Raw genomic sequence first — 27,109 nt, forward strand, 5'->3', positions numbered from 1 at the left:
ATCATTAATTCATTCATAAATAAATAAATACACACAATACAAACAATATATTAACAAATTCCATGTAAAATAGATAGAAAATGCATACTTGCATGATTTGTGCTCACCCTCAAAAAACAAAATTCCTCATAGCTTTCTCGTTCACAGGCTTTACGCTGAAGGTTTTTGAAAGGAAGTGACTTTCGTTTCCGGCCAGAATTATCAAGATGGCGCTGCACATGAGGAGGACGCTGCTGTCACTTCATCGGGCTACAAGCAGCTCTTTGAAGGTGATATTTTTACTTTATTAAAAAGAACACCCAATACGCTGATGTATGTGATTTATCCTCCCGATGTTACATATTTTTAATTGAATTCTCCTGAACTGTCAACTTTAGCGTTGACCATTGCAAAAATTGCCATGACCATTATGTATTACAGCTACAGCTACTTTTTTACATTTCTGCATTACAGTTCAATTCTGGAGGTCTGAAATAATATTGCAAATGTAAATACATCACCCTTATTTATTGTAAATGGCCAGTGTGTAATGGAAATGACAGTGTTCTCTATTATATACTCGCTATTTGCCATATTGCCTGGATTGCTTAATAAAGCTGGACTTTAAATGTATCTTTTTTTTCCTTATCTGAATTATTGAAAATTGCACAGCACAAGGTTTAAGTGTAAATAGATTCATTGATTGATTTATGTCAAATACTGTTCGCTGTGACTTTGATTATTGAGTGTAGTGTTGTGAACTAACTGTCAAATATAACCGTGACATTTATGTGCCTCAGCCCCCCGAGCCTTTGGACACCCGCTGCCCTGCCCCACTGCTGCTAACTGTGCGGACAAAGAAGCGTTACTTCATTCCTCCAAGGGTCAGTCTGAAGGGGCGCATGGACGGAAACCCTGAGGCCAAAGCCCGAGCAGCAGGCATTGTTTTCAGACAGGAGTACGTTGAAAGACCCATCAACATCGCCTGCACTGGTAAAAACATCAAGAACAATCCAGGGCAGTTTGTGGGACTGAGACTCTAAATTTGATTTTCTTTCTCCAGCTGGAGTTTTTGATCCGTACATCCCTCCTGAAGGTGACGCTCGTCTTTCAACGTTATCCAAAGAAGGAATTAAACAGAGGACAGAGCAGATCCGACAGAGCGCCGCTTCTCAACTCGCGTAAGTCACAAAAAATGATACACGTCATGTACTATCTGAGTAATTAATTCCTTTTGTTCTTTTTTGCAGAATTCGTAAAATCAAAGAACAAGACCCTGAGTTCTCAACAAAGACCTTTGCAGAAAAAGCCCAAGAAATCTTCATTGAAGCTCATAATGCGTTAACAAAGTAAGAAATTATTACGCCCCTCTAATGAAACAGTCTTGCTCCAACAACTAGAGCATGTTTTCAATAGTTTCTATATTTTATGAGTTAATGAATATTGTTTGTAGAACTTTATTTGACATCAACATATAAATGCATAATAGTGTTTGATGACACCACAAAGAACACCTTACTTTAATTTTTTAGCGGTGTGTTCAGTTTTGGAGGAAATTCCAGTTACAGATATAGGTTAGTTTTTGGAGGCGGAGTCGAGGTAAGCAGTCCATTTGAGATGCTATCCATCCAAAATGGCATTTACTTTTTACGACTTTGTGAGTCCTTTATCTGTGGAGTTTGGTTATTCTTTCTGTGTCTGGGTGGTTTTCCTCTGAGTGCTCTTCCAAATAGATACTGATTACAGTCCTGCCCCAAGATCCCCACTAACCTGACCGGTTTCGTGACGGCAGTGAAGGGTCGCTCAAATGTCCTTAATCTTTGTTTGAATGTGTTACAGCTTTAATAAAGAAAGACTTCATTTCTTAGTGACGGAAAGATGTTATCCTGTAAGTCCTCCTTTGTCAATAAATTCCACATTATGTTATCTTATCTCAGCCCTGATAGACTCTTCCTTTGATTTCTGCGCGCGCAGGAAATTACCCGCGGAAACCGCTACAAGACGGTCCGTTGGAAGTTCCTGGAGTCCCTGGAGCCTCCGCGAGTGGTCCACGCTCGGTGCCCGGACATGGTTTCGAAGGGCAATCTGTACGGACAGGTCACAGTCCGCATGCACTCCAAACAGGTGGGTTATCGCACCGCACTGGTTTATGGCGTGATCGGATTGCACTGGCTCATAAATCATAAAATAACTGGAATGACTGTTGTGTCTATTAAGTAATATCCGCAGTTAATCATAATTCAGTGTTTATTTTTATTTTATTAATTATTAATATAAACTTATTTGTAGTGAACTAGTTTGTGTAGGTTTTTGACATACACACAGGAGTTGAAAGCAGTTTGATGTCCTGTTCACATTGTCAAAATCATTATTAAATACTGTTGGGATATCTGTGTATGTCTGAGTACTTTGGGCCAGATACTTGGAATTCATGAACCCAAGGTGCAAGGTTAAGCAGAATGGAACTTGATACATTACATTATACATTATATGACAAATTGTAGTAATTATTACCTCGTTAATTAAAATGTCTAGGTCGAAAAGTGTGGTGTCGTAGGCCCTCTGCTCCCTCCCACATAATCCATCTATTCAGAAGTATTTCAAAGGTAGCACTTTGAAAGCACTTTTAAGTCATAGGAAGGATAACTTAAATATTCTTTTATCTAAATGAAATCAAACTAGAGCGAGCACTAAGTTGTCTATTGGTCCACTGTAATCTTAAGTATGTATTCCCTACAGACACTGGCCATCTATGACCGCTTTGGCCGACTGATGATGGGAGACGAGGACCTGCCGAAAGACGTGCTGGAATATCTGATTATAGAACGCCACCTAATGAATCCTTACGGGAGCTGGAGGCTTCATGGGAAGATTGTGCCGTCCTGGGCTCCTGCTAAAGATCCTGTTATTAAGGTACGGGGTTGTCCACAAGTTTTTGTTCTACTGCCAAAAAAAAGGCAAAAAACATTTCTTTGTTTTTTTATCATTCTAAAAACATCAGTGCCAGTATCACAATGTGAGTGTTTTGATGGAAAATGCCAGATTGTTTGATTTTACTGTAATTCCTAGTCAGCTTGTGGACCGTTTTACTTGGTTTTCTAATTGTTACTTAGTTTTGGGGGACAATAGCTGTGGTAACTAGATCATAATATCAGAGACATTGGAAGAGGGAGAGATCCATGTGGAAAGGATTGAATTGGAACTTGCTCATGGCCCTTGTGTATCACATGGTTACACGGCAACAGTTATGGAAAGTCCATCTCTTCATATGTTGCTGCTATTGCTGCATTCGTTTTCCAGAGATGTGACATCATTGTGCTCATTTGGTTTGTTTTATCGAGCGCTGGCCGGAAGCTAACCATTTGAATTTTGCATGAGCATCTTAAAAGCTGAACTTTGGTTTGTCTGTTTTATGAAATATCACGCAAGTTTTCTTTTTGCTAGCACTGACGTTGGGCATTTCTCTCGCAAATATACTCTAAATCTGAGGGCTGGGACAAAATATCGAATCTGATCGCAATACTTTGTGCTGCAATGCCAAGTCGCAATACATAAACAATAGCAATACTTTCAGTACTTGTGTTACACTTTTATCATACGCTCCTTTGTTTTAACAATTACACAGTTAGTGCACTTTTCAGTCTTATTACTTCAATCTATGTCAAATAGCATTTGGTTTATAAACTTTGGACACATGAGTTTTTACACATTTTAAAAACATATGTCATGATTACTTACTGTATTGCAATACGTATCGGATCGGCCTCTGAGTATCGTGATACGTATCGGATCACGAGAAGTGGATCATCCCAGCTCTACTAAATATATAGTTACGTTGAGAACAATGACAGCTCACACTAAACTCAAGAAAGTAGCAGAGTTTAACTAAAAAGCCCACATTAGATGATAAAAGAACAAATCAGCTGATTTCCGCAGTCTGGTGTGGAGCTCAGGAAGCTCGTTTTGACCTGATTTCCCCAGTTGTTTTCCCCAGTTGAACGAGCATTCATGTGCATTTTTCAACTGGGTAAAATGTCTTCCCACGTTCCAGAGGACCACATGAGAAGAATATGTCCAGTAAAGATTGGAATTTAATCAAATAAACATCACACGGTCAAACCAGGAGAAAATAACATTGTCTGACATATGTATATTAAATGTTCTGGTGAAAGAATAATAATGTCTAGCTATATTTATTTTTTTGCTTCTTTAAAATATGCCACCCTTTCATTTTTTCAGACTGTAAGTATTCCGGGTCCGGAGCTGAAACCTTGGGAAGAGTTTGACGCTGAGAACTATGAAGTCCCAAAACCAGCGGCAGTGCAGTGGTACAAGTGACCACCAGAGGGAGCCACGTTCGGTACAAAAACATTGAGAGACTTTGTTAGCATCATTTAGGGGCCTGTGAAAGCCCACACCATTGCTTTGAAAGGATTTTTCAGTTCTCAACAGTAAATCCATTCACTTCGGTCTTGGAGTGCCATTTTTTTGGCAATTAATGCTTCAGTTTCACAGCAAAATAAATATGGAAATCGCCCTTTGATTTTGCAAAACAAATTGTGCTGATAAAGTACATGTAGTTTATGTCCACCACGAGTCTCTGTCAACAAATAGTTTTTATTTCACCTGTTGGGAATCTAGAATCTACTGCAAAAATGTGTACTATAGAGGAGTGGTTCGCCTGAAACTGCAGGATGGGGGCTCAGAGCTTTGTCAGAGGGTCAGGTCAAATAATAAGAGATATTATTTGAGCTAATCAAATGGTAAAATGGGGGGGGGGGGGGCATTTTCCTATTAATATATCCTAACAAAAATAAAGTACTTGAGAACCTTTCAATAAATACGTGGATTTATTTCTCATTTGATACAATACAGGTCTTTATTTAAAGATACAAAAATATTGTGTCCCGTTTGCAAACAGAATTGTGCAGTAACCATAGTAACACTCATAGACAAACATAACATTAGTGATGGTATTCAACAATTTTATATAATAGAAAATGTACTACATATTACATCATGCTCCTTCAAAGAGACACACAAACAGGCAACACAGCTCACAACATGGTCATCAACCAATGAAAACGGGAACATTGAGGACACTGCGGAGTTTGTAGTGGCTGTTAATATTTCAGTTATTCATCCACAACATTACTATCAAAAATTTAATAAAATTATACAAATGCTTAGAAATAAAAGTAGCAACATTTTTATAATAGACTCCCCTAACAGTTTAGCCCCACCACATCTGTTTTTTAACTTTAGTTTTTAATTAAAAAGTCATCAACAGAGTTATTTAACTATTATTGTCTTCCATGGGGGGGGGGGGGGATGGTTGAAATGAGGGTTCAATTGATCCTTTTGTACCCCTGTAGATCCAGGCATGCCCAGGACTTAAACCAAACAAGTAAATCTTGCAATCAACTGGGGTTGTGGAGTTTGGAGATACAATTAATAAAAAGCACCATTTAAAACCGATTCTTTTTTTTTGTCTTTCCTGGATTTCAAGTTCAGTACTTTTACAAATCGAAGCCACCTTTTGGAATCATTTAATTGATATAATTTTTATGTTTTTTGTAAAGTAGTAAAAGACTTAACAGCTTTGTTAGTGAACCGGGTTAGGGAAATAAGATAGCAGTCTTAAGGTTATTTTTTTACAAAGCTTCCCAAAAATTGTTTTTTGCTTCAACCACAAGCATAGTCTCTCACGGTTTCATCATCAAAATTATAAGTTTGACTGGCTCAGAATGTCTCTTGGGCCTGGGCCACACATCTTGTATGTGTTGCATGTTTTTACATAGCTTCCATTGAAAGTGCAAGTCTATTGAAAGTGGACACACTTTAGAAGAAGAAGAGCTTTATTTGTATCGCGCCTTCACAGACATGGTCACAAAGCGCTTTACATGAGACAGTTTTACATTTAGTCCATCCTCGGTGGTGTAAGCTACCTTTGTAGCTTCAGTGTCCCCTGGAGGGGAGACTGATAGAAGCGCTGTCGCGACTGCACATATCTGCGTCAATGGTCCCTCTGACCACCACAATTTGTTCACGTGCATCATCCTGGCCTATTGTACATATTTTTAGTGGTAGGAGAAACCAGAGTACCCGGAGGAAACATATGCAGACACGGGGAGAACATGCAAACTCCACACAGAAAGGCCCCGTCCAGGTGGGAATCGAACCCGGAATCGGACCTTCTTGCTGTGAAGCACGAGCACTAACTGCTGCGCTACCGCGCCGCCCTACAGCGTGCCATAGGTGAGCATGCATCAAGCGTTGTCAGATACTACATTCAAAAGATTGTTGTGAAATAAGCTTCAGTGGCACTGGAGTATATGGGAGCTGACGCACGTAAACGCATAACTAAGATGTGTGGCCCAGGCCTTATTGCTAAGACCCAACAGTAGCAGTAGTTAGTTCGCTACTGAAATGATTTGTACTTGTGTATTCATTTGAGTCACAGCTCATGTTCTACACCTGACACCTGTGGCACAGTTTAAAGACCCCTGCCCTAGCATAGTCACAACTAGTACAACTTCTTACATAACTGTCCTATTTCCATTTCAAAGGGACAGGAGCCAACATAATGTTTACGTCAAAGATTCTAATGTCACAAATCAGGTGGGAACACAAGGGCCTCTGCTGCGGACTCTGCATCCCCATCTTCCTCCTCTTCTTCTTCGGGAATGTTCTCCGGCTCCCACGTGAACACATCTGACGTGTTATCCGTGAACGAACTGGACCGACCCATCTCCCAGGGGCACAGTGCGTCACGGCGCCCCAAAGCGAGACTGGCTTTCCCCTCGTCTCCGTCTCCTCCTCTGTGCTCCGGGCTGTGTCCTACTGAAGCCTCCCCTATGCTACTTCTTCCATGGATTTTGGGAGATTCGCTCACAGATAAAGTCCTAGACACTACAGAATGGGTTCTTGAGCGCACCTCTGCTTCTGTACTGTCCTGCCTTGGTCTAGGTGCTATTTGCTCCTCTGTCTCCCATGGACAGACATCTCCCCGACTATCTTGCCTTTTGACCACTTGAGGCTCCTGTACCTCCCACGGGCAAACATCGGCCTTATTACTACTAACACTTTCTTGCTTTAACATTTTTGCTTTCGGTTCGCCACTCTCCCACGGACACACGTCAACTCTGCTTTCACTATCTTCCTTTTTGACAACTTCAGACCCCCCCACCTCCCATGGGCAAACGTCAACCCTACTTTCTTGTTTTTTAAGTACCTTTGGTTGTTCACTCTCCCACGGACATGCCTCATGTCTGCTGCTGCTGCTGCTAGTTTTACTGTCTTGCTTCTTGAACACTTTCCTTTCCATAGTCCCTCCGCTGTCCTGCTTTTTGGCAACAGTCATTACTTCACTCTCCCATGGACAAACATCTGCTTTACTGTCTTGCTTGCTTACTTTCGGTTCCTCTACCTCCCAAGGGCAAACTTCACCTCTACTGCCCGTACTGCTAGTCTTGCTATCTTGCTTTTTGATTATTTTAGGCTCCTGTACTTCCCATGGGCAAACGTCAGCCTTGCTACTACTGATACTTTCTTGCTTTTTGAGCACTTTTGGTTCCTCGGTTTCCCATGGGCATACGTTGGGCCTGCTTTCTTGTTTCTTGACAACTTCAGTTTCTTGCGACTCCCACGGACAGACATTTACCTTGCTTCCGCTACTATCTTGCTTTTTCATCACCTTTGTCTCTTTAATTCCACCACTATCCTGCGTTTTGACCATAACCGATTCTTCACTTTCCCATGGGCAAACATCTGCCTTACTTCCGCTACTGCTATCTTGCTTTGTAACTAAATTTGGCTGCTCACTTTCCCACGGACATACACTAGTTCTGCTGCCACTATCTTGTTTGCTAACCCCTGTTGGACCTCCTTCTTCCCATGGGCATACATTAGCTCTTGCGCTTTCTTGCTTTGTCAACGGTTCTTGCACCTCCCACGGGCACGCTTCAACTCTACTACTACTACTACTCTCTTGCTTTTTCATCATCTTTGCATCCTTAGTTCCACTGCTATCCTGCTTTCTGACCACGTCTGGTTCTTCGCTCTCCCAGGGACATACATTAGCGTGTTTTGAGCTTTCTTGTTTTGTGAGAACTTTTGCGTCTTGCGTATCCCATGGACACACATTCCCTCTGGTACTACCACTACTATCTTGCTTTTGCACTACGTTTAGTTTACTACCACTTTCTTGTGATTTCACTATCTTTGAATCTTCAATCTCCCAAGGGCAAACATCTACTTTGCTGCCACCGCTATCTTGCGTTTTAGCTAAACTTTCTCTTGAACTTTGCTTTGACTCTTTTTCTTTTACCCCAGTGCCTCCTTCAGTTTCCCATGGACATATGTTTGCATATGTCGCCTCTTGACTTGGTTGCAGATTTTCTTGGCTTTCCCATGGACATACATTTGCGATATTTTCTTGCGATTGTGCTAACATCTTGGTGTGGGCAACTGGTTGAGGTTGCTCTTCTTCCCATGGGCAAACACTACCCCTATCTTTACTACCTTGTCTTGCATCTTCAAGACTTGCTTGCTTTTCACTTTCCCATGGACACACGTCTACTTTGATAGTCATTTGAGTTGTTGAGTCCTTTCTTGTAACAGTTAGTGATGTCTCCATGCTTCCTTCTTCCCACGGACAAATTGTTTCTGAAAGTGGAGGCGGATCTGGGAAATCCCAAGGACAGCTTTCCGGCATCTTGGACATCGGTACTCCTAAATGCACTGGCGATTTCGGGTGACTTTCTTTTTGCGAACCCGAGAATCGGGTTGCTTTCACGGCCTCTGGTTGTTTTTGAGGCACCTTCAGTGATCCCCTGGACTCCTTTAGGTTTAAATTCTCGTAGACAACTTCTGGGCTTTCCCAGGGGCAAACATTAGCATATTCACTGCCTTGTCTAATCACTGGGATTTGCAGTTCAGCTGTCTCCCATGGACATACATCTGTAGAATGTTTCAAAGACTGCTGTGCTTGTAAGTCTCTATGAGCATCAGAATTGGTAGGGGTTGCTGGAGTTTCCCATGGGCACGCATCACCCCGAACACTTCCTTGTTGTGATACCTTAGTATCTTGCTCTTGTGACTCCCATGGACAAACGTTTGCTTTGAAACTTTGTTGTCTAAATGGGATAGTGGGTGCTAGCCTCTTACTACCTCTCCTATGCATTGATGGTGTTCTCGAATGGCTCATGGCATCCCAAGAGCTTCCGCTGCTTCTTTTACTGCTCTGCCTTGACAAGCTGACATTTTCATACGTGCGTTCTCTTTGCACATCTTCAACATCCCATGGACAGATTGTTGATGTCACCACTGCTAGCCTGATTGGACTCCTGTCCCCAGAATCATTAGAAGATAACCTGATTGCACTTTGCTTTACTAGATTTGGCTTCCCATCTGCAGTAGTCATGCTTCTTATTTGCAGTGCTCTTCTATCATCGCTTGGACGCCGAGCGCTATTAAAGACCCCTAATCTTGATGTTGCAGTAGCTTCATTACTTTTTTGAGAACCTTCCCGACTTAAATTGCCAGACTTACTTGAATCAAAAGATTTCACTAATGATTTTACAGACAGCCACCTTGTCTTAGTGCCTCTGAATGAGAAAACTCGCTGATCTTGGGCTATGTTCGGTCTTGGAGTCGGCGGGGCACTAGCGGACACAGTTAGCTGTGGTTTTAGCGATTCATGTTCTTCTGATGGCTTTTTTTCGACCGGTGGTGGTAAGTGATCCCATGGACAAACTAAGGCTACTGGGGAAGTTGGTGATGAGTTTTCCTCTCCTTTCTCTTCTTTGGAGTTTGCAATAGTCACATGTTTTTGGTTCTTGTCTGCCGAATGTTCCGGCTCTACCTCCCATGGGCAAATCTCCGCCTTATCAAATGATTCTGATTGCAATGCACTTCTTGTCTGCTCACCAATCGGTATGATTTCTCTTGACTTTGAAAGCAATGAGTTCGATCGTTCAATTTTGGCAAGGTTTTCGACAGAATGGGTTGGCGTATTTGTCAAGCTCCAAGTCTTGTGAAGTTTGTTGTGGTCTGGATACAGCAAATTTGTGTCAATGGTTAAATTTTGTGCGCTGGCTGACTTGCAAACTCCAGGCGACATATCCAAGGAGTCCGTTTCTGACCTTTGCGAGCATCTTTTAATCATATCCGGCCTTAACCTTGTCGAATCGCGCATTGATGGTTGATTTTCCTTAACCGTACGGTGGTCGCTTTGGGATTTGCGAATCGAAGGCGTTGGCGTTAAAATTGAACTCCTACAGCTGATGCTTGCGTTATCCGGGCTTCTCCTGAATGAATCCGAATGGCAAATACTCCGACTTCGAAACGACCCATCCTTGTCTTCCCGGCTGCACTGCCGACTTGCGATGCGTTTTATAATGGATCGTCCAATGGCACATCGAGAACTGCGTTTTTTTGAGAGGTGGGGGTTATTGGCCGCCATCTTCTTGGACTTATTGACTTCTAACTGGGCGTATAGCTTCTTGAGTTCGTCCTGGGGCACGGAGGAGGCAAAAAAGGGAGGAAAAGGAGAGAAGGGATTGGTTATGAAAATAGGACAAGACAAAAAGAGTAGTAGCACAGCACAGGATAGACAGTTAAACACGGAGAAAGGGGGGAGGATAGACCAGTGGTGTTGAATCAATTTGGTGACATTTTAGATAGCAAAAAGGTGACGTGGTCATCTTTTTGCTAATTTCTAGTACTCGAGTGTACCAAAAAGTACTACTGACATTGACAATTATTTTATGCAAGTTTATATTGGAAAATGGTCTCCTGCCCCTTTCTCCTTTTTAGTGCTTATTATAAAAACAAAAGTCAACTTTTTTAAAACTGCATCCTTTGTGTGTGAACTGTGATTGGCAAGCATCTACACATATAGTTTGCTAAACATTGTTTACTTCAGCATTTGACAGTAGTATTTACACAAAATGTTACAGGATATTTCTTTTTTTCTTCTTTTTTTTACTGAGAAGAAGGGAAAGAGGGATTAGGAATTTATTTATATAGCGCTTTTCACAAACATAGTCACCTACAAGGGGTGATTATTACAAAAAGCAATTACGACAAGAATTGCTGAAATTAAATGGAATTAATATCAACTATTATCCTAAACAAAGGGAAATATGGGCAAAAAAAATCTGAAAACTTGGCCATAGAAGACTAGTGTAGATTAAGTAGTGCTGGATTGGATTTCAAACTTGCAAAGAACATACAGTAGATTAGTCTAGGCTAAAATAATCTTGCTGGATAGTACAATGTCACTAACACTAACAGAATACCTGTTTGTGAAATAGACCAGACAATATTGAGCTTTATTTATTATAACATTAATTAAAGTTGTAACATTTGATTGAATTGGAAGTGAAACACACATATGTTCATTTGTTCTTGCTGCCCTGTTGTGCGCCCCTGCCCTCTCTGCAGTACTGTTCATATCGCTCATGTTTTACCCTGAAGTCCTCTGGGTCCACGCTGTGCTCGCTCCAGGCCGAATTGAAGCTGTTGTTCAGATACGAGCGCCGGAGATCCACCTCGTCCTCGTAAACCTCCGCCGCGATCTCTTCGCGTCCCGATTTGGACACAAACAGGAACTGGAGACAAGATAAACAAGACAATGATTCTCAACTGCATCCTAGAATGAGAGTGGAATAAGAGTGGAATTGATTAGATATCGTGTAAAATAAAGAACTAAAATATTTTAAGTCTTCTAGATTAGATATCGTGTAAAATAAAGAACTTTGCCACCTATTGTTATTGAATGAGCACAAAATAATACCACAATAGTCCTTTAAATGCACTCAGGTCATGTTTAAAAAAAAATTACAAACATAGATGATTTTTGAGAAGACAAAGTCCAGTAAATCGAAACAGCGGAACAGCCCTTGACATTTTGTGAATAACCAAATCACTTCTTCAGGGACTGGATTTTGACCAAGTTTGACCAAGACTTGACAAGAATAAGGACAAACTTTATACAATCAAGTCGACTTACTGTAGATTCTCATTTCAAAGTTTGGATTAACCCTGAAAGGATTGTCTAAAGATTTGCTGATTACCTTCGGCAGAAAGAGCAGTGCGAGGGTCACTGTAATAGTGAAGTGAGTGTGAGTGAAGCACAGCAGCAGCATCCAGTCAGGGTGAAGAGACGGGAATGTGAACCTGAAATAAAAGTTCATATTATTATTGTTCATTATATCACTGTCATTTAACTTCGCATATAAAAAAAACAATATAGATGCATGCCTGAAGAGATGGAACATGGTGGACAGCAGCAGTTCGTTGTGGATGGCGATGCCCATGTAGCGCGGCTCGTGGAAGGCAGAAGGAACAGGCCTCACTGCCGTCCAGAGAGAGCTGCCCCAGCACAGGAACAGCAACTCCGCTACAGACAGGGAGAGAAACATGTATTAGCCACAACCTTGAACCTACCCTTATGCGCTCTCTTTGTTGTGCCATTTCTGCCTAAAACATCACAAGATAGTTGAAAATGAAGAGGACTTTGTTCATATTGTTTCGTTGATTAACAAAATAACTGAAACAATAGCCAGATTGCAGTGTAGATTATTACAGAAGGATTTACAGAATTTATTGCGTTCATTTTGTGTGATGCAAATAAGGTTTTGCTGCTTGAGAACAAAGAAGTCTTAGACAGGACAATGCAGGGGATGAAGAATGGGGAAATTCTGTAAATCATCATGTAGGCAAGGCTAGGAAAAGCATGTTTATTTACACAAGACAACTCAATGCGCTTACTATGCGAGATCCTAGTCAATCTCATGACACTGAAAAAGTATGAAAACACAATCTTAAAGTTAAAAGTACTTGTGTTAAATCATACTTTATAGTCTTATTAAAGGTTTAGGTTAAATCAAATTAAATATGTGGGAAAATACGATCATTCAAGATTCAAGTGTTTTATGGGTTGGAAAAGATCATTCTTATTTGAGTAACATCTTGGTGATTGGGTCTCTGTGCCAATACAGTTGTTCTAGTCATGTAGCACCGAAAAATTGAGCATTTACTCCAATGAGACCACGGACACTATTGACATGAGCAGATCCTAACCCACAGGGGGGCAGTTAAGGGACAAAATCATTAGGTATATTGAGACACAAAATATCGAGACCCTTTATCTTTGCTTGCTTTTCTACATACATTACTTAAAGTCAGTGCTTGAATTTTACTTGGTCAGTGTGCCCCGGACTTCTTTACCTAAAAATCTGTGCTGTTACTCATGACTTGATTCAGTAAACCCCATGTTCCAATCAGTCGTTGATCAATTGTCAATTCCTGGCCTCGTGTCATCAACTCTTAACTCCCCGTTACTTCTTCAGAGTCTAATTACAAGCTGTGACCAAAACTGCCAATACTCATCAATAATGTACGGTGGGCACATTATTGTTCTCTGAAAGCCCGATTCTCTGTGTGTCTTTGAGCTTATGCTGCAGCTCTGGCCATGTTTAACAAGATTAGATAATTGACAAAGTAGTATTTGCATTAGGGAAGTGTCATATGCAATAGATTTTTACCAGAAGTTTGCAATGGTTGTAGATAAGTAAGATACTTCTGCACGGCCCTGCGCTCTCCTGAGTTTACATCGCTGATGGTCCCCAGGTCGCACTACAAGAACTTCAACGCTCTGGAATGCTCTCCCATCTAGGTTACGTTCAATCACTGAAATATCTGTCTTTAAATCAGAGCTATTTATTCAGACAGACATTTGACACCTAATCCTGCCACTTGTCTTTTCTTAGTCTGTGTTGTTTTGATCCTCTGTAAACCACCATGTGCACCTTTTGGATGTTGTTTAGGCCCTATATAAATAAATATTGATTGATTGACTGATTGATTGAAGGCCTGTATGCGTGAAATTGAGAGTGACCACCAGTAATATTTAGTATCTGTGATCTCTGGGACATCAACATAGCAATAATGCACAAACTTCAACATCTCTGTCGGTGCTAAAGGTAAAATTATGGTTTTTTTTTTACTGTTGAATCAAAAAGGTGATTTACTATGTTATTATATATTATATAGGAAAAACTACAGCAATCATTTGAAGTCTCTTATATGAGTATAATTGCTAAAGCTCAAGTGAATTTAATTGTTTTATGTGTGTATTATATGTATAGCGCGTTTCACATGACACTCAAAGCTCTGTTGATGCCTTTCCCCTTTGTTTTTTCTCTAATGGTTTCATACAAAGAAATAATTTAAATTATGTTTACTCCATAAACAAACTGCCCTAACTAAAGCAGACCTCAGTAGAGTTAAGATTTACATGTTTATTGCATTTACTATATATTTATCTATTTGATTTGGATATGGATACGGATATGGGCATAGCAATAGCAATGAACAAACCGGATGCGTTATTTAAACACTTGTCTAAACTTTAATTTTCTAAAAATAAGTATTGAATTTGAGGCAAAGACCCCAAGAAACCATTAGAAATAAAACAAAAAGTACGCTTTCTTGCAAACTGGGTCTTTCCAATTGAATGTATGGGAGAGTTTACCTTATTCAACAACTAATTTTGCCACATCTGTTTACAAGATAACAACAGCTTCAGGGGATTCCCATTTTCAGGGTTCATACAGGCAGTAGCAAGGTCAAATTAAATGTTTTTTAATGCCCAAATACTATATTTGAAAGCCAAAAAGCAGAAAAGAATCTCTTATGTAACTTCTTAAGATTTGTAAATATTTCATCAAACAGAAGAAAGAGCTTTGGTCAAAACGGGCAAGAAATGTGTGGTCAGCCAAAACTGCAACTGAATATGTTTTAGATCATAATTTGGTATTATCAATGAACTTATACAGTTAACAGTGTTGAGCAATATCATATTTTTCCAATAAGTTTGACTTTTTTAGTTTTCAATTACATTTAAGGCCTTAATATCTGCAAAAACCATTAGATGACTTTTAATACTTTTTAATTCCCCCGCAAAAACCCTGATTATACAAAACTTGTTCATGAATGATTTATTTACTCAGCTTAAACAAGTCACTCTAAACTTCTACCACCGGATGTTTCCAAAAACGGCAACATTCCTCACTCACCGACGGCCATCATGTAGTCCCAGCGGTCGTGGTAGCAGAGGTTGAAGCCCTGTCCGTCGGAGGTGGTGGCGGGGAGGTACACGGGGATGTTCCTGTCTCTGTTCTGTAAAACACCCACTGTCCAGGCGCACAGAAACCAGCTCACGGTCATCAGCATCACGGCCAGGATGCGCATCAGGTGGAGGCTCGACATGTACGGGACTCTCTGGGCGGTGCGCGACAAAAAGGCTTTCAAAACACTGCGAAGATGAGGAGAGAGGAAATTAACTTAAGTCCTGATGTGCAGAAATGACTGGATTAGTTGTCAAATTATGAGGATACGCCTAATACAAGATCAAAGTTGGGAATTGAGGGAGAGAAGAAGAAAGACAATCGAAAACTGCGGAAAATGTTGTTACCCTGACAATAAAATAACAAGAAGTCATATTTATATAGCAGATTTTGACCTGTTCCGGGCACACAAAGCACTTTACCAAAAGGAAGCATTCATGCAGAGGCAAGGAGGGTTAAGTGACAACTATAGCCCAAGGACACATAACACTGTCCAAAGCTGTATTTCACTGACCTTTGAGTAAATGGGGAGCTCTACCAACCGCACTACTGCTGCACCATACGCCCGTCAGCTCTACTACTGCGCCTGACATTTTTATATTTTGACAAATCAAGTCAAGCCTGCCAAAAGCCACACATGCAGACAGAAAACCAGAAGATGGATACATGAAACTATCAATATTTACCATTTATATGAATGTAAGATCTGCAGTATAGAATTAAGGCAGACGTCTGCACTGTGAAGTAAAACAAGTCTGATTTCACTTCCACAGAAATCAATCCTTTCATTGAATGGTTCGATTCCTTTATCATTATTACTTCATTATAGATTCATGGCACCACACTCTTGTAAAGAACTCCAGGTTGAGCGTCAATTGAAAGAACCAGTGTCACTTGATACAAAGTCTCTAATCTGCAGATGTTTTACCTCAGTGTATCTTAAGTTGATGAGTGATTATTTTATATGGATGTAACTTGTGCCTGTTTTTTTTGCCAGTACATTCTCGAAAAAGAGATCATATCCTGACATGTCATATCCTGGTTAAATAGAGTTTAAAGAGGAGTATTATGTTTTTTGCAGGTAAGGTTTGGTAATAACCTCCAACAGATCTTTATAACTATCTTACACTAACTATCTAAATTGAAAACAGCCAGAACAAAATATCAAGTAGTTTCACTTCCTGATATTCACACAAAATCCCCTCAACCCCCTCCCCCACCTCCTCTTGCCCCCCTTCTCTGTGCAGCTGTTTCAATAAAGATTTTTTTAAAAGAAACAAAAGTCTGTGGGATGTAGTGAAGCTATGGCGACTACCTGATGAAAGGATTGAGCTTAGCAAGAGATCGAGAGGTGAGAAAAGCATTTCCTGGATATGTAGGACCTCAGGAGGAGCTTTTTGGGAGCTGTCACCGCACTGCTAAGAAAAGCCACTGGAGAAGATCCAAAGGCCACGCAAAGTTGGTCCATCCGCGGTGTTCACAGTATCCATTTGTTTTGCTTTATTCTGAGTAACACTCACCGGTACATTTTTAGGGTGACGGTGCCGTAGACGATGGAGAAACCCAACATTCGAACCCAGCGCAGGAGGATGCACCTGAAAGTACTGGGCCTGAAGTACAGAATGAACACCTGAAGAGAATAAAACCAATAATGTAATGAGTCAGTGCTTTGATATAATCCTGATGATAATTCTGATTGACTCCTTCCAACCAACTTTTTTCAATATCGTTTAACCATGAGCCCCATCTTTGTGACATAACTGAAATGATTTGTTTACATTTATTATAAAATCTCAACTTCAATGTAATTATCAACCCCTTCTTCATCAGCCTGCCCACAGAGCTATGGCAGAAGCAAGCAAGTTCTTGATCATGGTCTGTTTGTGCATCAATCAATGATCAATGGACCTCAGGGATTAATGTCCCTTTGATTCGGTTTGATCAATAATCAACTCTTCCTCTGTTTTCTGGTGTAATCACCGCAGTAGCAGGTGTTTGGGTCCTGGACATAAAAGAGTTGGTTCTGAAGTCGCTGGCATTTAGATAAAATGGACTCACAGATAAGAAGAGCCGCTGACCTTTCCTCAGAAGTTTTTTGGTGTTTAGGGACCAAACGAGTGTCTCCAAAATGTTCACAGAATCATGGATAAAAAAAGTTTTTTTTTAAATACTGTATTGTCGGGTTGGTAGATTTAGGAATAGGTTTAATCTATGTGATTGCACGTAGATAAGTGAGGGATATCAGTCGTCCAAGATTTTCCACTTGAGATTTGCAACTAGATGTTGATTGAGTGTAGGATGTTTCAAAGGCTTCTTCTTGCTCATACAGTCAGTCAAATGATAAGGCAGAGAAAAAATATAAGCTGTAAGTCTACTTAAAGTCTAGCCCTTTGTGAGAAAGGAGTCAGAATCTATTTTTGTTTGCACTGAACCAGCTTCACTTTGTTCTGGCCACCGTTTTTCCATACTGAGGAGTTGATGTGTACCTGTCTGGTCTTTACGTGTGCGCTTAGTCATGCAAAAAGACCGAACATGTTGTTAGCATTCAGCCTCTCCTCCTCTCCTCTATGGGGCCAAACGGGGGTGAAGCTAGAAGCGACCAGGCTCTTCCACGTTAGGAGCACTTTGACATCCGCGCAGGAAAGTGAAGATATTACTGCACAGAGCTTGGTCACTTCTAACTTCTAACTTCACCCCTTGGCCCCATAAACGAGAGGAGCAGAGGTAAAGAGAGCAGACACGTCAACTCGTCTAAGCTCAGGTAAGAACATATCTCAGGATGGAAAAACGGTGGCCTGTTCCTTTAAGTCTTGATTCAATTCAGAAATTAACATTCTGTCCCAGGAGCATTCACATTAGAGAGAAGAGGAAAAGACCAAATTAAAACAAGAATTGGTGCCCAAAACAGTTGATTTTTGATGCTCAGTTCAGCAAAGGGTGAATTCACAGGAACTCATTCTAAAACAGGGTTTCCCAAAGTGGGGGTTTACTCTGAGCTGCGAGTCCCAAGATCATTTCAAGACATTCAAAAATACAATCTGTAACTGAAAAGAGCATAATATTTGTGAATTGAGGACAAATATCATAACAAACTCAAATCAGTATACCAAATTGTTATTGTTTGCTGCTTGAAATGATCAAAAGTGGCAATAAAAATGTATAGTGGGGTCCCAGATTATTCGTCATTTTGGGGGTTACAGCCTCAAATGGAAGAATCAGCCTTTTGACTGTGATTATAGATGTTTTGACTTGGTTTATAATTTCTAGAGAAAAGTTGTCTTGGTTGATAATCAATATCTTTAAGCCACATGAAACAAAATGCTCTCACGTCAGTATTCAGATGAAGGCATTATTCAATCACATGAAAGTAGAAAATGGTTAAAGGTTAATATGGGTTGGTTTGTGGATCCAGTGACAATGGAAAAAAGGAGGATTTTCTATGTGGAGGTTTCTTTCACAATTTCCCCCATTGAATAATCTGATATTTTTACATGATGTTAATTTCATTATCACTATGAAAACAAATGGTACGGGGACGGTAAATTGTCAGCTGTCCTGCTCCATCATTTCAAACGGCTGCCTCATTGTTGTGAAAAACGCCACCTTCACTTACAGCCCCATAATTGGAAAAATTGATCTTCGCGCTGATTAATGGTGTTATGAAAACCATCCGCGGCCCATTTATTCAGACACAGGCGTTCACCTCATTCCAACCGCCATGACCTGTCCATTATCAACAAGTAATCCAGGACAGAGCAGTCGCCTGGAAGCTCGTAATCCACTCAATATTTCACAAAAAATGTAGCTTAACTCTATACCGCACATGGACTTCCTGCTTTGTTCTGGGTAGGACTGTACGGATCTGGAAAATATCTGGAAGTATTGTGATAGCAATTTGAGAATTATGGTTTGAAATGACACATCCGGGACAGGTTTGTGACACTGTGGTGGTTGGGCGCACCAGAGATTGACTTTGTGAAGTAAGTCTAATTTCAGAACATGTTCATCGGTATTGGGGGTATTACAAAAGTAATAAGTTACAGAAATAAATTACTTTTTTCATAAACTAAGGAATATAACATTACTTAAACAGAATACGGTAATTTATTAGTCATTACAATTCAACTAACTCGTCACTAAAACGTCATGGGGATAGTGAAGCAAAAATAAATCTTGACTGCACTTTTGCTCGGTGGCATTATTACTATCATCAGTTTATATTTTGCCAAAAGTAACTCAAAGTAGTGTAACTCGGCTCCATTAGCTTGTATATAAAAATAAAATATAAAATTATGTCACATTACCACACTCATATCTTAAACTGCCTCATTTACAGTCACTTTTGCCAATAGTCTTACTCTGTTACATTTGGCGTTGTTGGCAGGATCTTCAAATATCTCACAGATAAGGTGGAGAATCAAATTGAACATATTAAATCCTCCATCTTAGACTGGCTCCACCCACCAAGCCACACAACCATTTACCTTGTGATTTCGATTCCATTCGTGATCCTAGTGAAATGTATATATTCCAATTTTGGACTTACCGGAAAGTAGAGCAACAGGGAACCGAAGAGAATGATCTCCAAGAGCAACAAACCGGATGCTCTGATCCTCTGAGGAGACAGAAATGTGCAAGTAGAAGAGCATATATTAATAATGTAAGTCTTTTTAAGGGAGGGACTTCATTTGAATGGCACCTTTTCACAGACATGGTCACACAACCTCTTTCTTTCTTTCTTTCTTTCTGGATGGATGGATGGATGGATGGACGGATGGACGGACGGACGGACGGACGGACTCGTGTTAACAGTTTCAGGGCAAACGAGCAGGAGCAGGTCACACGAACACTTTCACACATAGGCAATGTTGTTGAAGCTCCTCGCATAACGACACAACACTGATTGGAGCTTGGGTTTGACCTTCCAACCTTTCAGGTTCAGGGCATGTGCCTTTCCACCAAGCCACACTTTTATACTTTGATTTACTTCAGCCCAAATGAGAGAGCAAACAGTAAACAATTTTAATTGATTGTCTCTTAACCACATACTTTTCAAATTCTTCTTGACCAGCAGATTAACCAATCAGAGAAAGACACGAGGACATCAAATATTACAAGAAATGTAGCACTGAAAATTTTCATCTTCTGCCAAATCAGCCATCGAGTTAATTAGTTTTAACCACAGCCAACCATTTGAAATTTTACTCACTGCCTCTTTCATTATTACTAAGTAGCTTGTACTTGAACTCTTTATCAATTGAAGACTTTATCAATGAGGATAGGATTAAAGAAAGATGACTTGACAACACTGTATTCTCTCACTCTTGAGAAGAACAGCGCCTCGGCATACAGGGTTATTTAAACATGCATGAGACAAAATAATCCAAACAACAATAAAAACAGTTCTTCAGAGCCATCACCTTGTTCCTCCGGTGTTTGTAGGCCGCCATCATACTGACAAATATCAGTACCATGAAGACCCCCTGAACGCCCAGCACCGCGGTCCGGAGCAGCCAGTTCTCCTGAACCCTGCAGGGGGAGTCGTCCTGACAGCGGCTGCAGCCCGGGAAACAGGGCAGGCACACGGGCATGGAGGGGTAACACGTCTCTGAGGCGTTCACTGGCAGGGCTTCTGGAGTGAAAAGGAAAATAAAGACATCGCGGTAATTGAAGTGAATCGCAGAATTGTGGGTGGACAAACTTTGGAGCTTAGACCTCGGCACGAAGAGACTGAGGGAGTTGGTAAAGATTTAAAACATTGAGGAGGTTACCGGTTCTCCTGCTGTGCGGAAGATAATGCGCTTTTTAGGGGAATTTGAATTGTTTAAGAGGCAGCAGGAAATATATATAAGCTTTTTTAATTAACTAAAAAAGATAACTTTACAAACTCTGAAAATCTGTAATGATTTTAACACTTTTCTTTAATAACAGTGCGTTCTTCCTGTCTCTGTTTCCATGGCACCAAGAGGAGGAAGACAGCATGGCCGACATCTGTGCTCCATCACACTAACACAATACAAGTACGTTAACGAGAGAATAACCTGGTTTGGACCTGTTTTAGACCTCTATAAAACCTGCAAGTGCAAATTCACTTCAACTCTAGCCCCGGATCTAGTTCAGGTCTGGATCTGGGCAGGATCTTTCACTTTTGTCACTTTTGTTTAAGCCTTTCTTACATTTAGTCCTATTGTTTGTAGAAATTATTAGGCACGTTTTATATAACCTTTTTTGGACACTTTCTATTGCATTATTCTCAGATATAAAACATGGACCAAACCAACGACCTTGTATGTAATTCTATATTAAAGGCACTATAGATTCGTTTTTTCTGGTAGTGGAAAACAATGTGTCTTTCTTTAGTATCTTTAAACTCGTAAACTCAGACATTTGGGGAAAAACTGTTCATCTAATTATAAAGCATTTGTATCAATTTCATGAATTTGCAGGTTATTTTTCTTGCATTTCTGTGAAAGTGACCACGGAAAGTGACCCCGCAAGTTGATAAAAGTGCAAATTAACTAATGTCGGTTAATAATTTCGAGGCTACAAGTATGTTGACCTCGACTAACATTCTAATTTTGTGGTTTCCTCTTTCAATGTTTGTAATTAAAAAAAAATCGAGAGCCAGTTTTGAAGAAGAGAAGAAATTTACCAGCTAATCGGGCTGTGTGTAAAGATGTTCAAATTCTAAAATATTGCGATTTTACAATATTCACAAGTTTAAGTTTATTGGTTTATTATTGGTAGGGTAAGTACATGTTAATGAACAAGCCACACCGGATTGTAGCCTTAGGCTAATTTCCATCAGTCGTCCCCCATGCACACTCTCAAACACCCTCTCATTCATCCTGGCCTATTGTACATGTTTTTAGTGGTAGGGGAAACAGGAGTACCCGGAGGAAACCTACGCAGACCCAGGGAGAACATACAAACTCCACACAGAAAGGCCCCGTCCTTGGTGGGAATCGAACCCAGACCTTCTAGCTGTGAAGCACAAGTGCTAACCGCTGTACTACTGTGCCGCCCCAAATTAAGGAAGAAAATACAGAGATTTTCTCCAAACCTTCACAGCACTGTCTAAATGTTTACAACAAAGAAACAAGACATTATACATAACATTTTTATGTTATGTTGTTTTCATTGAAACCTATTGAACATTCAGCATATGTTATATTGTATTGTTATCCTTTTACCCTGGCAAAAAAAAGAAAGAAAGAAAATTATGATTTTAAAGAAGAACTAACTTGTTAATATAATAAATACTTCTCGTAGTCCCTCTGGGGGTAAAACAAGTGTTGATGGGATGATTGTGGGGGTCCTTCATCTCCTCCTGGTGTCTCTGGCCAGAAAACCACACTTTCAACTTTCCCTGCTCCGACCCGGAAGCACAATACACACTAATGGAGGCACGAAGAAGAAGCTCACAGGCTAACGGGCAAGGCTAACTGCGGGCTAGTGCCACTTAAACAGTTACAGCTGAGTTTGAGTGAAAAAAAAATATTCCATTGTGCCATTGAGTTGTGGCACAATGTACAATATCCCTCTCTGGCTTTTTCTTTTCTGTCAGCGTAGTATTTACCCTCACGGACAATTAATGTGTAAAAAAAAACACAACATGCTACGACACCTGCAGTGGCGCTTATGGCCTCTAGGGGCCGAGTTACTTAGTTCTACTTAGAAATAATGAACAGTCATAAGAATATTAACATTAACCCCATCTAAAGGAAGCAAATCGATATTCCCTCTGGTCTGTTGTCTCACAAATTCAATATAATTACAAAAGAGTTCCTAAACAACCAGTCAGCTGATTTCCATGTGCACAATTTCACTTTGTTATTCACTGCACATGGTTCTTTGGGACTCTTCCTTCAGATAACATTTACGCTCTGCACTTTGGATTCTTAAACCTGCTGCTGACCATGTGTTTTGAGGTGTATTTAACACTAGACGCTGTTTCTTCAGCCGATACTAGTGTGTGTGCATTTTGTCCACAGATAAGCCTACATATGGTTAAAATGGAACTAGAATCGGAGAATTATCACTAAAACTGCAAACAACCTGCTTCCTTCACTGTAAAAGTCATCGCCTCTTACACTGCTGCAGCAAATCAAATCTATAGCATGTTTTTTAACAATTTATTTTGACATCTGACTGGATTTCGCGTCGCTGTTACAAAATACATTGGCATATACCTTCTGAACTACTATAGGAATCACATGCATGTCTGCGAGAATATTCAGTTTGAAAGTTAAAGCGCTTTTCATCCTAAAGCGCGGACTGAAATATCTGTGTTCCTGTTTGTTTCTATGGAGGAAGTCAACATGGCCGACATCTGTGCCCTCAGCACACAATAATCACAGCGAGTTGAAAACATGAGGAGCAGATGGCCACTGTGAAGTTATGACTCAACCACCGTTTGGGACTGAAGCTGAAACGAACTAAAGCGCCGTGATAATGGCTCAAAACAGTCTATTCAAGTGCTCTTTTAGTGTTGCGTAATGTTTGTCCTAATGTGGCCCACCTGTTCCGTCGGCTGTGGGGAAACAATGCACCAAATGAACAGACAGGAGCAAAAATAATGCCACTCTAACCAACACATAAATAGAGTGTATTCCTAAGAGTAGTCCTGGAGGTAGACGCAGTAATAGTAACAGTAACAGCAGCAGTAGCAGTATCAGTAGCAGTATCAGTAGTAGTAGTCATAGTAGTGGTAGTAGCAGCAGTAGCTTCAAGTAGCTTTACTTTGCATTAATTTGTGGATATAGTGACGTAGAGACTAACATCTGGCGACTTCTGAAGTACACCAGTCTGTAAATGTCAACATGGTAACCTGTCCTGGGGCTATTTTCCCCTTGGTTGCCCTCTGTAGGCACATCCTTCTACCCAAGGCAAGTTTTTATTAGCAGGTGCGGCTACTTTAAATCTTTTACGCCATGTCCTGATGTAAACGGTCACGATCGAGTCGCTCCCCTCCTTTCGGCCTCCTGCCTGAAAGCCTGCACCTGTGTGTTCACCATCTCAACCAGTGTTTCTCACCTTGGGGTTATAGCTGGCAGGGTAAGTAACCTGCCCTGGGGCTAACTAACCTTTGGTAAAAGAAGTTGTTGTAGTGGTGTAGATGGCTAACCTGGCTAACACCATGCTGCTGTGTGCGCTCAAATTATTTCGAACTGCACAACAGCCTGGGGACCATGGCCCAAATTTTCCGGTGGATTTGGGAACCAATCACAGAGCGAGGAAGGACGGCAAGACGATGACGCACGGAAGCTTGTAGTTTATTTACGGATAAAAAAATAAAAAAAGTTTATTTACGGATCCAACATGACAGCAGCAGACACGATGGTATTTTTCGATCAAGCTTTAGACCGTGTTCTAAATAGTTTAGCTCAAAAGTTTACAGCGGGTACGTCATACGTCATCTCATGCGATGATACGATTGGCTATGGCTACGTGCAGACGCAAGATAGACTTTTTTTTTTTTTTTGTATCGCCCAATAAACGAGTATGGACGATCGTAAACCACACCTCTCCTACGAGAACATGCATTGGTGGTCCCCAGACTAAATATCACTTGTGATTTTAGTCTGGTGTTAGCCAGGCTAGTAGATGGCACTCACAGGCACTCAATGTTCTTTACATCAAGGAACTACCTATTTTCACTCTCATTCACACACCAGCCTTGCTCAAGCTTGGACACAATGACAGTGTGCACTAGTGGGAGCCAAGACTCGAACTGCCAACCTTCAAGTTATAATACCATCTGAGCCACTGTCTCCCTACGCAAGCCAAAATATTTACTCAAGTAAGAGTGAAAAAGTAAATGAGATAATGCTGTGAGTACTGAAAAAAGTCAGATTTATCTTTCAGTAGCCACAATTATGAATCATAAAACATAGAATAATGTGAAAATCCTAATATTTCCAGAGAAAATGCCATAAAATAAATAATACTAAAAAGTAAAGTACACAAAAAACAAACTCCATCCATCTTGAGGCTTTTGAGCTCTTTGCACACATGAGACTTAGGTTGATATTGTCAAATGCAGGTGTTTTTTTGTTTTGTTTTTTTGTCTTACCACCAGGCTCCTGGTCGACGAGTTCCGGGTCGTAGAATCCGTCTTTGCACCTGCAGCAGTACTGTCCCAAACGAAAACCACGGCCTCGAATCGGGACGCACTGAAATCACACGAGAAGAGTCACTCAATGGTCATAGAAACAGAAGGACTGAATGTTGGAGTGCTGTTTGTTGGGTCTATGCTGCCCAATGGAGAGGGAAACAGTACTAGAGTATCATTGTTATAATATTTATCATCCCCAAAACAATTAGACAATACTTTTATAGGTCAGTATAAGTGGTCAGTATAAATGAATAATGTCCATCCTGGGCCTCCTAGGACAAAGAGTTGCAACCTCACTCACTAAATAAAGGCTAAATGAAAGTTGTATCCAACTTTTAACGGACAAGAAGTCACAAAAGACGTTTATATTTGTGACGCAAATTGCAACCAATAAGAACGAGCCGATAGAGCTTAGATCAGGGGTGTCCAAACTTTTTTCATGGGGGGCCACATATTGGAACGTACACGGGGTAAAGGGCCATGGGTCGGTGGTTAGTTCCACAAAACCTTCAAGTAGCAGAGGTTTAAATTGTGCCTCATGCCTTTATTTATGCTTAAAACCTTAATGCCAGCTCTGTCTCACAATAAAATGCTAGTTGTTAGGTTAGAATTGTGTAGAATTATTACATATTAAATAAAAAGGACCATCTCTGATGATGTGAACCGATTCAGCAAGCAGCCCAAGGGCCACCAAAAATTGGTCTGAGGGCCGCACTTTGGACACCCCTGGCTTAGATGATTGCCTTGAAAATTCCTTTCAGCACAATTAATATGCTTTGGTTGTACCTAATTTAAATTCACACATCTGCAAAACATTAATCTCAACATTATTAGATATTAGTGGAAAAGAATGAATGAAAATTGCATATGTGTGGTGGCACAGTGGTTCAGGCTCATGACAGGAAGGGTTTCAGTTCAATTCTAGTTTAAAGCCCAGAGTTTCCGACATATACCGCTTAAAGTTGTGTTTTCTTTTTGTAATTCAACAACGTGTTCTTATCCCCCTCTGTCTCCTCTCTGTGTCACTGCTGCTGCGGTTAATCTAAGCTAAAAGCTAAATGGACACATAATGCTTCAGCTGAGAGCATTTTAATCCCACGGTCACTGACACAGTACTGAAGCAGGCCTCATTCAGACACACAAATGCACCATCGAGCTAAGCATCAACATTAACCATAGGATTAAAACAGTCCAGGCCTATCTGTGTCGGCAGCACTGCAGATTTAAGTTGAAGTATGGGTCATTTGTTAATATAGAGAGAACTATTGTTTCTGTGGTCAGTATTTACAGATCAATTACATTATTGAAAGAGCAAGGGCCAAGATGATTCTGAAACATAATAATAATTGTATATGCTTTTTGTGCCCAGTTCAAGTGCTTGCATTAAAAGGTCAATAGCCCATGGATTGGACACATTCATTATATAGACATTCTGTTGTTCGTATTAGAAAAATCTTTACAATTGAAAACAATCACACGGACATGCATATGTGAGTGAAGAACAGATCAAACTCCAGTCTGTTTATGGCAATCCATTCAAAGTCAAAGTGGCTTTCCTGAACGGGACAGTGCATGCCTATAGTAACTGTACATAAACCTGTTGTTTGTAATGTTGCTTTGACTATCTGTATGTACAGGTATGTGACTGACACAGGAGATGTGAGCATAATGTGCTGTACCAAAAACAAATTCCACCAACTCTGTCGTGTGGCCATTAATAAATTATTCTGATTCTGATGTACATCCCAGACAGCGCCCCTCACCCGATCTCACATGACCAGCCACATCTAAATCTGCAAAAGCTTCACATATATTGTTGGTCACCACAAAACAGTATGAGAGACAATGTTCAAAGGATAAATTACCCCATTTGGTG

General features: G+C 40.5%; 2 protein-coding genes across 2 annotated transcripts in view; one reads left to right on the plus strand and one right to left on the minus strand.

Moving 5' to 3' along the window:
* The first annotated feature begins 172 nt into the window (after window positions 1-172).
* mrpl45 (mitochondrial ribosomal protein L45) lies at window positions 173-4,748 on the plus strand. The gene is made up of 8 exons (XM_079553478.1): window positions 173-269; window positions 780-972; window positions 1,043-1,160; window positions 1,230-1,328; window positions 1,819-1,867; window positions 1,954-2,103; window positions 2,719-2,892; window positions 4,219-4,748. The coding sequence occupies exons 1-8, from the start codon at window positions 207-209 to the stop codon at window positions 4,315-4,317; spliced, it is 945 nt and encodes a 314-aa protein (XP_079409604.1). The 5' UTR covers window positions 173-206; the 3' UTR covers window positions 4,318-4,748.
* A 1,558-nt stretch (window positions 4,749-6,306) lies between these two features.
* gpr179 (G protein-coupled receptor 179) overlaps window positions 6,307-27,109 on the minus strand; it is a 29,137-nt gene continuing 8,334 nt past the window's right edge. The window contains exons 4-12 of the mRNA XM_079553696.1: window positions 25,192-25,291; window positions 20,537-20,748; window positions 19,663-19,731; window positions 16,637-16,746; window positions 15,066-15,304; window positions 12,247-12,385; window positions 12,060-12,162; window positions 11,454-11,594; window positions 6,307-10,495 (exon numbers count right to left, since the gene is read on the minus strand). Of these exons, the coding sequence (XP_079409822.1) occupies window positions 6,590-10,495; window positions 11,454-11,594; window positions 12,060-12,162; window positions 12,247-12,385; window positions 15,066-15,304; window positions 16,637-16,746; window positions 19,663-19,731; window positions 20,537-20,748; window positions 25,192-25,291 (5,019 nt within the window). The 3' untranslated portion in view covers window positions 6,307-6,589. The remainder of the gene's footprint in view (window positions 10,496-11,453; window positions 11,595-12,059; window positions 12,163-12,246; window positions 12,386-15,065; window positions 15,305-16,636; window positions 16,747-19,662; window positions 19,732-20,536; window positions 20,749-25,191; window positions 25,292-27,109) is intronic.

This window comes from Gobius niger (genome assembly GCF_951799975.1).
Source record: "Gobius niger genome assembly, chromosome: 3".
Lineage (NCBI taxonomy): Eukaryota > Metazoa > Chordata > Actinopteri > Gobiiformes > Gobiidae > Gobius > Gobius niger.